The sequence below is a fragment of the Mustela putorius genome, unplaced genomic scaffold, assembly GCF_011764305.1.
Source record: "Mustela putorius furo isolate JIRA1106 unplaced genomic scaffold, ASM1176430v1.1 tig00003858_pilon_pilon_pilon, whole genome shotgun sequence".
Classification (NCBI taxonomy): Eukaryota; Metazoa; Chordata; class Mammalia; order Carnivora; family Mustelidae; genus Mustela; species Mustela putorius.
In genome coordinates, this window is record NW_025422010.1 from 14,521,936 (window position 1) to 14,536,287 (window position 14,352).

General features: G+C 38.2%; 1 protein-coding gene across 8 annotated transcripts in view; it reads left to right on the forward strand.

Moving 5' to 3' along the window:
• Positions 1-14,352, forward strand: part of MYOM1 (myomesin 1) — a 159,867-nt gene that overhangs the window by 23,467 nt on the left and 122,048 nt on the right. For all 8 annotated transcript variants that reach the window (XM_045065410.1, XM_013051430.2, XM_013051431.2 and 5 more), the window contains one exon: positions 2,731-3,056. In XM_045065410.1, coding sequence (XP_044921345.1) covers positions 2,758-3,056 — 299 coding nt within the window. In that variant the 5' untranslated portion in view covers positions 2,731-2,757. The remainder of the gene's footprint in view (positions 1-2,730; positions 3,057-14,352) is intronic.

Consider the following 14,352-nt stretch of genomic DNA (forward strand, 5'->3'; position numbering starts at 1 on the left):
ATGTAGACTGATATCTTCCATGAGCCCCAAGATAAATATTTCTGGAGTGCAGTTTGCTGGATTTTCTTCTCTAGGGAATACATACCGGCTTTTAAAAGAGTTTAAATAAAAAGTAGATTTAAACTTGACAAAAAACATGACAAGTTTAAAAGGAGTCATTCCTTCTTTAAAATAATCAAAAAAGAGATTTGGAAAAACTGATTATCCCACAGACAATTTTGCTTATAAAATTTAATATTTAAATTTTAAAATGTAATTTATGTTTATTTACTTGAATGTTTAAATGTAATTTAAATGTTAAAAAGAACATTTCAGAACACCCACAGAAGCATTAAAAATTGGGGGAGGGGCTTTCATAAAACTATTACTGCATCCAGGTAAGTTAGCAATGTGGCTGATGGACTTCTGTCTGTGGATACAGTATTCAAGAAGCTCATACAATGTGAAGCCTCGCCTTCCTGTGCTAAGCAAACTTACCTTGGTTGTCAATTAACTATTAGCTCAAGTTCACAATACAAATGGCTACAGTATGACTGACTTTTGTACTTCTTCATGTAAGAAGCCTAGAAGTCTTCATATTCTTTAAGGGAGCAAATAGTTTGTTTTGATGCTATACACTTTTGAAGTGTTTGTGAGATTTGAGAGAGTTCATTATAGGATAATATTTGGCTCTTGAACAACATGGGTTTGAAATGCATGGGTCCGTTTACACACTATTTTCTTTTTATAAATATAGTACAGTACTGTGAGTATATTTTCTTTTTGATTTATTAATATTTTATTTTCTCACTGTATGGGCCCACTTATATGCAATTTAAAAAAATAAATATAGTATAGTACAGTAAACATTTTCTTTTTGATTTATTAATATTTTCTTTTCTCTAGCATACCTTGTAATAATACAGTATAAAGTACATGTAAGGTGCAAAATATGTGTTAATCCACTGTCTATTTTATTAGTAAGGCTTCTATTCAACAGTTGGCAATTGGTAGTGAAATTTGGGTGGAAATCAAAGGTTACTTGTGGATTTTTTACTGTGAGGGTTGGGGTGGGGTTGGCACCTCTAGTCCCTACATTGTTTAAGGGTCAACCATATAAGCAGACTCCAGTGTTCAGTCCTATGGCTTCTCATCTGTTTTTTGGCTTTATGTACCATCTATATATTTGTGACTGTTGAATGTATATGTCCATCCTGGACCTTTACCCTGAGCTCCAAAGTCATGAATCCAACTTACCATCCCACTTGGATGTCTAGCAGGTATCTCAATTACAGAATATTTCAAACCCATCTCCCATTCTTTCATCCCTAACTCTGCTTTTTACACTCCTGCCCATCTCAGTTAATAGCAACTTCGATCTTCCAGTTACTCAGGAGAAAATTCTCAGGACCATCTCTCACCCCTCTTTGTTTCATGGACACAAACCCGCAACCCTGAGATCAGGAGTTGCAAACTCCAACAACTGAGCCAACCAGGTGCCCCCATAACAGCCTTCTTTCTAATTGGTCTCCTGGCTTTCATTCTTTCCCCTCAATAGTCTATCCTTCATACATAAGGAAGAGTAAGTCTCAGCTTGGAACCTTCTGATGGGTTTTTCAGCCCTTTCACAGTGAAAGACAAAAAATCACTACAGTTGCTCATCAGACCCTATACCATTCCCTCACCCCTAACATCTCCTATACATCCACCCTGCACCCTGCTCACTCCTTACAGCTTCACTGCCTAATTGAACTTCACCACCTAGAGTACAACATGCATGCACACACCCTAGTGTCTGCAATGGTCTTCCATCACAGGCACTCTTCCGATATTATTATGCTCAGATGTCACTTTTTTTTTTTCCCCCAGATGTCACTTTGATGCTCAGAAGCCATCCCTGATGAGGCAGTTTAAAATTGCATCCCCCGTCCCTTTTCTGATTTATTTTTCTCTGTTGCATTTAGCCCATTCTGTTGTATCTTACCTTTTACATATTTTCTCTATTGACCATCACCTGCAATAGAATAAAAAGTTCTATCTAAGGTTATCAGAGCAGGGATTTTGTTTGTTTCATTCATTTCTGTATTTCTTTTTCTTTTTTTTTTTAATTTTAAAGATTTTATTTATTTATTTGACAGAGATCACAAGTAGGCAGAGAGGCAGGCAGAGAGAGAGAAGAGGAAGCAGACTCCCTGCTGAGCAGAGAGCCTGATGCGGGGCTTGATCCCAGGACTCTGGGATCATGACCTGAGCCGAAGGCAGAGGCTTTAACCCACTGAGTCACCCAGGTGCCCCTCATTTCTGTATTTCTTGTGCTGGAATGGTACCAGGCTCATAGTCGGTGCTCATAATTATTTCTTGAATGAAAACCACGTTGGCTGTACACAGACTCTCCATCATTACATATTTTCCCAGATGAAGTCCCTATCAGGATGAAATGCCAGAAAAATTGAAATACACATTATGAAAGGTCTGAGGAAAAACACAATAGCTAGGCTAGGGAAACTTTGTAAAGACCTCCTAGATATCAAAACAAAATCCAAAAAATCAAACCCACACAAGTAGGTGGCTCAGTGGTGGTAGGGGGCTTATGTGGGCTATGAAGTAGAAAGTTTGTTAAGTAACCAGTTAAGCTAACCTTCACATCCTTTCCATTTGCTCTTTGGAAAAGATTAGAGTATCTATTTTTACATATTGATTTAGATACCTTGTTTCTTAGTAGTTCACTCAAAAGTTGCTGCTTTCTTGTAGGTCACCTGGTTCCCTCCAGGGCACACCATGTCTCTGCCCTTTTATCAGAGGCTCCACCAGCACTATGACAGCAGCTACCGTAACAGGGACCTTCGCAGCACCATGAGCCAGTACCAGGAGGAGAAGAAAAGTTCTGCCATCTACACCCATGGCTCGACGGCCTACAGCACCCGCTCCTCTGCTGCGCACCGCCAGGAATCCGAGGCCTTCAGCCAGGCGTCCACTGCCTCCTACCTGCAGCAGGCCTCCCGGGCCGCTGAATCCACCCATGCATTCGCAGCCAGTCGGAAGACAGCCTCAGCCTACGATTATGGCTATTCCCATGGGTATGTCAAAAGCAGTTAGCAGTTAGCTTTGAGCAGTTAGCAGTTAGCTCAAAGCCACACTCCGAAAAGCCCTCCTATACCATGTTTTCTTTTCTTTTTGGTCAGGTGGCCCTACATTTAAATCAGGTGTGGAGTGGAGGACCTGAGTAGCTCAGCTGTTAAGCACTTGACTCTTGGTCAAGCAGTCTTCTTGTCCCTCTTCCTCTGCTTCTCCCCTCGCTCCCTCTCTCTTATTCTCTCTCTCAAATAAATAAATAAAATCTTAAGAAAAATAAGTCAGATATGGAGTGAGGCCATGTATTTGGGAGACCTGGGACTTATGTGTACCTGTTTCACTTTACCTTTTGAGTTTCATAGAGAGCTTCATAATCACACTGGCATGTCTGGCTTTCATTGCCAAGTGTGATAGTGCTAGAAGCAGGGAAGTTTTGCCACAGATTGATTTCAACATTCAGTAGCAGCAGAGCCAGAAAATATCATTTCAACGCTCACAGCGGGTTTCCTGGCCCTCAGAATGTTTCTACTTAGATGGGAAGCCAGTATAGAATTTAAAATTCACAGGTCACAGGCACCCAAACTACAGCAGAGATGCATTCTCCTTTTTCGGTATCTGAGAGCCAATATTAGAATTCCGAGCCACTGTTCAGGCAGGCAGCAGATATTTCCTTTCTTTCTTTCTTTCTTTCTTTTTTTTTTTAATAAAGATTTTATTTATTTATTTGACAGACGGAGATCACAAGTAGGCAGAGAGGCAGGCAGAGAGAGAGGGGGAAGCAGGCTCCCCGTTGAGCAGACAGCCCGATGCGGGGCTCAATCCCAGGACCCCGGGACCATGACCATAGCTGAAGGCAGAGGATTTAACCCACTGAGCCACCCAGGCGCCCTAGCAGATATTTTCTTTAGCTAGAGCATTTTACACAACCATGCCCCATCTCAGTCAGCCTAAGAATACCAGGAACACTCCTGTATTCTGATAAAAGTAGATGTATTAACCTATTGCAGTGAGGGAGACAACACAGCAGAGGAAAAGAGAGAGTTACTATATTAGGAGTTTACATGCACGTCTGGTATGCAAAGCAAACCCAGGGTCCTGTTTCTATTGGAAACAGTGAAATTGAGATAAATGAGGACTGTTCTATCCAGAAGCCTTTAATGTGGACCTCAACCCCTGGGTTGGGAACTGAGGTGGCTGCTTTGTGTCAACAGCAACTGGAGTCATCCAGGCAATGTCTCATTCTTGCTGATAAAATTTCAAACAGCAAACTTACTGATCATCTTTGATATTAGAGAAGAAAGTTTCTCAGTGAGTCTGTAGTCTCTTAAAGAATGTTATCACAACTCTTTTTAGCAGCAGCGTCCCTGGGAGAAACGTTTCCTATGAACTTTGCCATTGACTTCTCTGTCTGTTGTTCCAGCCTGATGAATGCTGGGCAGATGCTTACTTTCTCAGCCCAAGCCAGTTTTTATTTTCTTGGTATCCATAATGAAATGTTTCATGGCGATTAAAAAACACTTGCAAGATTCACGTGATTTTATTAAAAATCTATCTGTAGTCCGCAGAAGGAATTGCTGAACTTGAAAATGTAAACATTTCTGGGATATACAGTAAATAACCACCTGCTGCCTCCATTCCGCCTCTCCAAAGCATCTGGCATAGATTGCATTTTCTTAGTTATCAACATAACATAATTTTAAGTCTTACAAAATTTAAGCCCACAAAATATCTGTTAGGACAACTAGAAAAGGGTTTCTTTCTGGAAGTTAAAGAAGTTATTGAGGGAATAGTGCAGTGGTTTGTATGAATAGAAATGAGGGTAGTTTCTGAAGGCAGAAATTCCTGAATCTGTGTTGGGTTTAAGCAGCACCTGATCTATGGCTGTGGTTTCTTGGGTACTGACAGGGACCTCCTGGGAGCTTGTGCTCTGTTTAACAGAACCAGGGTCTGCTGGGGTTTGCCTGGAATGTCTGATGGCCACATTATGAAATTCCATTTAAAATGGAACAGGATCATTTTGCAATCTCGCTTTCATGGGATATTCACCAGGACTTGGTCTTGGCTGTAAATATGGAAATATTGTCAGTAGAGTGAATTAATTTCTTTTAGCCCTTGCTTTAAATGAACTGCCTTCCAAAGGAAAGTTGGGAGGAATTAACACCATGTGTATGTGACAGCATCATTTTGTTCTGAAGAATGTTCCATAGAACATTAAGAACCCCGTTTAGGAAAGCAGCTGTCTTTTAATAGAGGAGGATTACATTTTAAATATCCATGTTCATGAACTGTCTGTGCTGAGTCTATAGAAGATGTTAATGTAACTGCTTGTGTACTTCCTTCATTTCTCTAGGGCTAAAGAATCTATAGCATTTTATGCATTTGTATTTTAAAGAGATTTTTACTTCTTCAACTCTATTGCTAAATTTTATGTTAATTTAATTTAATTATTTTTAAAAAGATTTTATTTGTTTATTTGACACAGAAAGAGACAGTGAGAGAGGGAATATAAGCAGGGAGAGCAGAAGAGGGAGAAGCAGGCCTCCCATGAGCAGAGAGCCTGATGCGGGACTCGATCCTACGATACTGTGATCATGACCTGAGCCAAAGGCAGACGCTTAATGACTAAGCCACCCAGGTGCCCCAAATTATTTTAATTTTAAGCAAAATCTTTTAACCACATGTGTAATGCTCTTATTTATTTATAATGGGATATATTATATTAAACATTAGTAATTAAACCTTCGAGCAATTTTATATTTTGTTCAGAAAACATTTACTCTGTGTTATCTTTCAAAGACTTAGCCATTTCAGCTTTAAAAAGCCTCAAATAGTAAGGTTTTTACAGGAAATGGAACTGTAATCATTTTTCTACACTCAGCTTCCCATCATGTTCTTTCCTTCAATGTCTATATTTATGCTGGTTGGTAAGTTGGTAGCTATTCATTAATGGCTTAATGTTTGAGGAACTCAAACTTCTTGGTAGAAACATGTTGACCAGAAATGTTGACCTAGAAACAAGAGAGGAAAGAAAATGCCAATATTTTTTCGTTTGTGTAATGCAATGTAAAGGAAAAGAAAGTCAATCTAATCCTGGGGTTATTTTAGTTTTTCTTTTTTTAGACCTAGAGCTAACAGGTGCCGATAATATTCTTTGAACATTTCAAAATCTTCAGAATTCCTTTAGGTTGTGTTTTTGCTCTCTCAAAATGGAATATCGTTTGCCTGCTAAATAAAACATCTCTTTGGATTATGAAAAGTGTTGATTAAAACCCCTAGGTTTAGAAATGCAATTCTATGCAATGTATGAAAACACTAGGCTTGATCTATTTTTAGCCTCTGCTTTGTAGTTAGATGTCCAGTAGTAAAGTGGAAACTATGGAGATTTATATGTGCTCAGGGCTTGGCTGACCTCAGTAGGTCTTAAGAACAATGGCCTGTTCAGTGTCAATGTGGTTGTAAGCACAGATCAGTTACCAATTGAATTCTGAGCCAAGGGTTATAAAATAAATCCTGGAAGGCTTATTCTAAATGCCTTTATTCTTAGTCACAGTGAGGAAAAAAAATTCCTAAATTAAAGTAGTTCAGGAAGACAAAATGACACAAGATTATTGTTTTATGCTAGTAATCCATAAATACTATCAGAGATTAAAGGAGAAATGGCACTCATAACTACCATTAGGCAATGATTCTTAAGTTCTATCAATGAATGGAGGGTCTTAGGTGATCTGAAATTATGTGCAAAATTAGGCACAGTTGAGAATTTGTTTTTGCTGTGAAAGATGGTAGCTTTCACTAGATTCTCAGAGAACCCCATGACTCAACAAAAGTCAGAACCACTGTGCTGGAAAGTCAACATACAAACATCAGACAACCCCGTGTGTGGCCTGACTTAATGCCAATATTATATGAAATTAGGGTGAAATGAGGCAGATATTTACAGGGGGTATGGTATTATGAGAATTAGGGTTCCTTCCTTTGTTTTGAGTAAGCTGGATCATACATTAGGTGGAAATAATAAGTGAAATATTTTGTTATACTTGATAGAAATGAATAACTTTCAAAAAGCAGAGACAACACAGCATAGTTCTTGGATGATGGAGGGATTTAGAGTTGTTCCTCAACACTTCATAGAAATGGTAGATATTTAATTGCTTGGTTCTAAAGGGATTGACATTCAGCCCATATGATGCAACTTAGCACAGCACCCTCTATACCACTGTATCCTTACAATAACCCTGAGAGTTTGAAATTATGTCCCCATTTTTTAAAATGAGAAAATTAGAGACCAAATTGAGAAATAAGAAAATGAAAATTAAATTATGCCCCCAAATTAAAAATGAGAAAATGGAGACCAAATAAAGCAAATTGATTAAATAACTTTTCTCTCTTGCACTAAGAAGTGGTAGAATAATGATTTGAATCCCTATCCTCTCCCAAGCCCCCCATCCTTTACATGGGTACCCAGTGACCGTTCTAATCATCTAACTCTCCATGACCTCCTGGCCACCAGATTTTTCTTGAAGCATCAATATATAGCTTTTCATTATATTTCCTTTTATATTTGCCCTCTTTCTGGAGAAGCTATTGAGCACCAAAATAACTAAGATTCAGAGTAGGGAACAGGTGATCTTAGGAGCATTCACGAATGCCAAACCTGGAACCTCACAGACTGTTTCACTTGTCACTTAGAATGAGACACAGTGACTTGCCAGGGACTATAGAAGTCACCGGGGTGGAGAAAACTGAGACATGAGTGACTTGCCTGGGGCATTCTGCCCAACATTACTTTGTGTTCTCATCTATGCTCATATCACATTGATCAACTGCCCTCGGTTGTTACCGAGATAATTAAACTATTGTTATATTGTTTTGAGACTATTGTTATAGTTTGCAAAGAACATGCTAATGCTCAAAACAATTCCAATTCAGACAGAAAATAACAGTGTTAAAGATAGAGACCACTAAACACAGAAACACTCATCTCTTATTGGTGGGTCGGATTATAGCAGAGACTGAGGGGGACCTGAAAACTTGCTCCGTTTCTCACCCTAGTGTGGTTTCAAAAGACGTTACCAAAGAAATCTACTGCCTGTGGACATTTTTGTATCTCGACCTCAGCTGTTGGCATCAGACTAGAATCCACTTTCTGTGTATTCATTTCCAGATGTTATCATGCAAAGTGGATAGTCTTTGGGGTCAAATAGGCCTGTGCTTCTTTGCAGTTAGGCTGGTGACTTCTGAAGCTAGTTAACCTCGCAGTTTCTTCATCTGTGAAGTGGGGAAAGAGTTCATCCCTCATGTTGCGAAGTCTAAAAGAAATAATGACATAAGGTACTTAGTGTAATAGCTGGCACATGGGGAACAGTCATGGAAGTTTAGGTATTGTTCATTCATTCAACAAATATTTACTGAGTGCCTCTTGTGTGCTAAGCACTGCACTAGGTGGTTGGGATAAACTGCTGAACAAAACTGACAAAGGTTCCTGCCCTCATGGAGCATATATGCTAGCATGGAGAGGCAGGTCATAAACAATAAACGGAATGAAAAAGACATTGAATTTTATATCATGCTAGAAGGTAATAGATGCTATGGAAGCAATAAAAAATAGAATAGGCTAAGAGGGATCAGGTATGTGGGGCACGGGTGTAAGTCAGAATTTTAAATAGGGTAGTCAGGCCCCTTCAAGAAGGTGATCTCTGAGCAAAGACATGAAATAGCAGAGGGAGTTATCTGGGGGAAAGTTGCACCAGGCATCAGGAATAGCCAATGCAAGGCCTTTCAGCAAGGAGCAGGATTGAGGCCACTGAGGGAAGGGAGGAGTGAGGGAAAGAGCAGGTGAAGATGACAGAAAGGGCTAGGACAACCATATAGGTACATCATGGACCAGTGTAAGAATTTTTTATTCTGAATTAGAGGGAACAAGTTGTGACAAAGTTTTGGGCAGAGGAATGACACGAGCTGACTTAAGTTGTCACAGGGTCAGTGTGGCTGCTGTGTGGAGCAAAGACTGGCACACAAGCAGAAGCAGGTTTCCCAGGTAGGAGGCTAATGCTGTAGTCCAGGCAGGAGCATTTGGGCAGTCAGAACAGATATGGTGGTCTGTTAGTTAATGCTGAATTCTGAATTCCACCAGATTTTTTTCCATAGGGCTTTTCAGCTCCCGAAGCCACACAGGTTTGAAGCTGGGAAAAGATCCATGTAGATATTCTGTATACAGTGAATTTTCTGAGATTCTCTTTAGGAAATATGAAGATGGTAAAACCATATGCTTATTCTCCATTCCCCAAGATCCAACAAAGTAGCTTGTCCCATTGTTAGTGTTTTTTATGGTACTGAAGAAGAAAAGCACCTGAAATAACCATAATTTTATGGGGATTTGAGTCCACCTGTAGAATCAAGTAGCTGAATGTGAATTACAAAAAATTACTGAACCATAGACTGTTGTGGGGAATGAAGCTTGCTTAGAAAGCTACTGATACATCCAAGTTGTGTATTCTTATCTTTCCTCCTCTGGAAAGAGTCTTATGGCCTCTTTTCTAAATAAAAGTTTAACTATTATGTATAAGGAAAAAGCACCATGGTTTCTGGGTTACAAAAATCAGTAGGTCAGAGGAAAATCCAGTGAAAGCAGAAAAGCCAGTTTCTTTTCTCCCCCAAGAAATAGAAATACTTCCGCACCCCCCCAAGTTTATTGCCAATTGCTTCTTGAAAAGGCAGTTATGCTCTGAGTCCCAAAGACATATCCTGAAGTCCAAGGAGAGTAGCCCTCACCATGTGTCAGTCTCCTGTCCTTACTCTCACTGCTTTAAACATGTGGCCTGGATGGATAGAGAGAACTAGAAGTATCACCCCTGATAATACCAGCTTTATATCAACAGCAGTTTGTAGATCCATGGAAGTGAAATGGGTGAAGCGGGAAGAGATCAAAAGGTTCATCTAACTCAAGCCCTTCCTTTCACAGATACTTACATTGAGGCCAGGAAAGATGTGGTTCATTCTCTGCTATCAATGCTTTATTTCCCAAAATATTATTTGATGGGCTCTTTTACAAGTTAAATTCAAGTTTAGGTGATACAAGATACTTCCAGAATGGCATTCCTCTTCCCCAGACAGGTGAACCATCCTGTAGGAAGGAAGGCATGTAAAGTGGGAACAGAAGGAGTCAGCCAAAGGTGGAAGAAGGGCAAAGTGGTACCTCCCAGGCTCTGATATGAAATATTAGCTCTGTTCCTGGCTGGTTGGGCAGCGAGGTGTAACTGAGCTTCCCCACCAGTCTGTGAACTCTGGAAGCCCACAGGAACCGTTGCAACAGGCTTGACCTTTTCCATAGCAGCCTTTCTAGATGAAGCAAGAGAAAGCAGTAACGTCGCAAATGAGGAAGGTAACTTCCATGCCACCCCAGGGACCATCCTCAAAGAGGAGTGGGGTGTGGGTTTCTTGGCTGTCTTGTAAATAAGTTAGTAAGACTAACCTTAAAAAGTCGCAGATAATTTTTAGTTTGCAGACTTAGACTTTATAAGGCATCTCCTGATACTGTCTTCAAGCATCTTGCATAATACAGAATTAAGGAAGTAAGGAGTAAACACTTTCACTCCTGCTTAAAAATTGCTAAAATAGTCAGAAATGGATAAAACCTGAAGGGTATATGTAGATAAGAACCATAAAATATTTCAGTCTCACAGTGTTTTACTCCTGCGCCTTTTCTAGAACATATGATTGACCTACATTCATGTTGAGAAGTGGCTGAGATCCCCATGGTACTTGCTTTTAGATCATGGCTATGCATTAGCTGTGGAAAGTTACCAAAAGGAAGATAAAATGTTACTTATCATTGGAAATTTAAATAGTGGAAAAATAAAGCAATATATAGAAAAAATGTGGTTATATTCCTATTTAAGTAACTAAACATTTTTTAAAAACTAAAAAGGAGATATTTCTATGGATGAGAGTGAAATGGAGAGGGGGAAAAAGGATTAGTGTAAGACAAATATTGCGAAAACAAAGAAAACCCCAAGGATGGTTGTTTATTATGACACTACTTGTCAGTAAATTTCGAGAGTGATATTGATCAAACTAAGTTCATGTTTATATCTTATAAGAAGCTTTTTCTGCAAAGTATATTAGCAAAAAAGAAAGGACTCAAAGCCTCCTACTTATCTGCTAACTTTGATGTTCTCCTGAAACCTCCACAAGTGTTGAGATTGGGAAACAAGAGAATTGAAAGGTCAGTAGAAAGTGTTGAGCCTGACATGATACCCATATCAAAGGAGGATCACAGAATGAAGTTGCTCTAAATCAGAAGTAGATACAAAACAACCTTTTGGTAAAACCCCAAAGAAAGTATTGTCTTTCAAGTTTTGCAAGAGGGAAAAATGTGGCTGATGGAAAAGTAGAAATGAAAAAAGAGCTGGCAAACTTCAACTGCTTCTTCCTGACCCTCCAGGGGGTCCTGAAGATGAAAGAGATGGAACTTCAGATGCAAGAAACCCCCAGGAATGGCTGACTAGATGAGCAAAGACAGCCAAGAAGGATGGTTTTCTAGAAGCTGACCCATAGTTCACTAAAACCACTGCCTCTTCCTTTCTTCTGGTAAACAGCTGAGCACTTTGTTTATATGCAACGGCATTAGGTTGTAAATATATATATGAAGATGCAGTTTTAAAGGGAAACTGTTTTAATAATAAAAAAAATGAGTCCAGCTCTTTTGTGACCATGCAGTAAAGCCGAATGACAACACATATCTACGTCAGCAATAAAAATTGGCTTTTTATTTTTAAGTTTTTGTACCTACCACTGTGTTATCCTAGGATGACCTACCCATCTTTAAATGTCCAGCTTTTCCACAAAGGAGTCCTTGATAACCCCAGACAGAAATCTTTCAAGCCTGTGGACTCAACTTTTTTTTTGCACTAGTCTTTCTGCTTCTTTGCCTGCCTTCCTCTGTCCTTCTGTGCTTTCTTCCTTGATTGACATTGTACAACACGTCACGCCTGGTAGCTTTTATTCCCCTACTAAATTGTAAAGCTCTCAGAAAGCAAGGGTCTTTAATATATCTTCATATCTCTGTCCAGCCTTAGTCAGACATAGTATTTTGCAGACAGCAGAATGAGAATAAATCTGTTTCTAAACTCTGTTGAATAAATCAAATGGTTAAAGAAAGTTAAAAAATAAACCTGTGAAAATTTCAGTGCTACTCTAACATATAACACAGACCAAAAGGCTATTTTTGAGTTAACCTTCCTCCTGTACCTTCTAAGATATCGGCTGGATTGTATGCTAAGTTGATGTTTTACTTTATGAGAAACTATTCAACTGCTTTTTCCAAAGTGACTTTACTGTTTTACATTCCCATAGCAATGTATGAAGATTTCAGTTTATCCACATTTGTTATTTTCTGTCTTATTTATTATAGCCATTTTTGTGGGTATGTAGTATTTTTAAAAAATATTTTATTTATTTATTTGCCAGGCAAAGATTACAAGTAGGCAGAGGGGCAGGCAGAGAGAGAGAGAGGTTGAAGCAGGCTCCCTGCTGAGCAGAGGACCCTATGTGGGGCTTGATCCCAGGACTCTGGGATCATGACCTGAGCTGAAGGCAGAGGCTTTAACCCACTGAGGCACCCAGGTGCCCCTGTAGTGGGGTTTTAAATTGCACTTAATAACTAATGATATTGACCACCTTTTTATATGCTCATTAGCCATTTGTATATCTTCTTTGGTGAAATGCCTGTTCAAATCTTTTGCTTATCTTTTAGTTGGATTTTTTCTGCTTATTGTTGAGTTATCAGAATTATTTAAATATTTTATATACAAGTCCTTGTTTAGATATATATTTGCAAAATTTTTTCTCATTCTTTTCATTCTCTTAACAGTATCTTTCAAGGATCTGAGCTGAAGGTAGATGTTTAACCAGTTGAGCCACCCAGGCACCCCTCTCTTTATCTTCTAAGAGTTTTAAAATATTAGCTTTTACATATAGAAATCTGATCCATTTTAAATTAGTTATGTGTATGATATTGAGTAAAGTTCTAAATTCATCCTTTCACGTATGGATGTACAGTTGTTTCAGCATCATTTGTTGAAAAGACTTTCTTTCCCTCTTTAATTCCTTAGCACCTTTATAAAAGATTAGTTGACCATAAATAGAAAGTTTTTTTTTTTCCCTCTCAGTTCTGTTCCACTGATCTATATGCCTGTCCTTACATCAGTATCACATGGGTTTAATTACTGTTGCTTAGAAAAAATTTTGGAAATTGGTGAATATAAGACTTCAAACTTAGTTCCTCTTTTACAAAAAATCTTTTGCCTATGTGTTCCTTCATATTTCTATATAAATTTTACGGCCATCTTGACAATTTCTACAAAGAGTAACATTTTCTGGGATTGTGTTAAGAATCATATTGAAACTATAGAACAACTTTGAAAAATGTGCCATCTTAATAATACTCTCAAGTCTTTCAGTCCATGAATATGGAATACTTATTTATTTAGACTTTTTTCACCATTACCATAATAATGTTTTATAATTTTCAAATACAAGTTTTATACCTCTTTGTCAAAGTTATTCCTAAATATTTTATATTTTTGGTACTATTATGAATGCAGTTGTCTTATTGGATTTTTGCATTGTTCATTGTTAGTACATAGAAATATAATTAATTTTTGTGTTTTGATTTTGTATCTTGCAACCTTGCTGAACTAATTTATTACTACTAGCATTTTTGTGTGTAATTGTATTTCTTAGGATTTTCTACATACAGGATTCTCTCAGCAACAACTAAAGATAGACTTCTTCCAGTTTTTGTTTTTGTTTTTAACTGCCTTGGTTGGAAACTTATACAATGTTGAATAGAAGTGCAAGAGCAAATATCATACCCTTATTCCCAATCTCAGGAAGAAAGAATCTATTTATTTTTTTTTAGCTATTAAATCTGATACTAGCTATAGATTTTTCATAGATGGCCTTTATTGCATTGAGGGATATGCCTGTTTTGTTGAGAGTTTTAACATGAAGGAATGCTGAATTTTGTCAAATACTGTGATCTATTGAGATGATAATGTGATTTTGTTCTTTATTCTATTAGTATGGTATACTATATGAATTGATTTTCAAATGGTAAATCAACCTTGCATTCCTGGGATAAACTCCACTTAGTTTTATATTATATATGTTGCTGGATTCAGTTTGCTAATATTGTATGAAGGATTTCTGTATCTATGTTCATGAGGGATATTGGTCTGATGTTTTATTATAACGTCTTTGTTTGGTTTTGATATCAGGTAATACTGGCCTTATAGAATA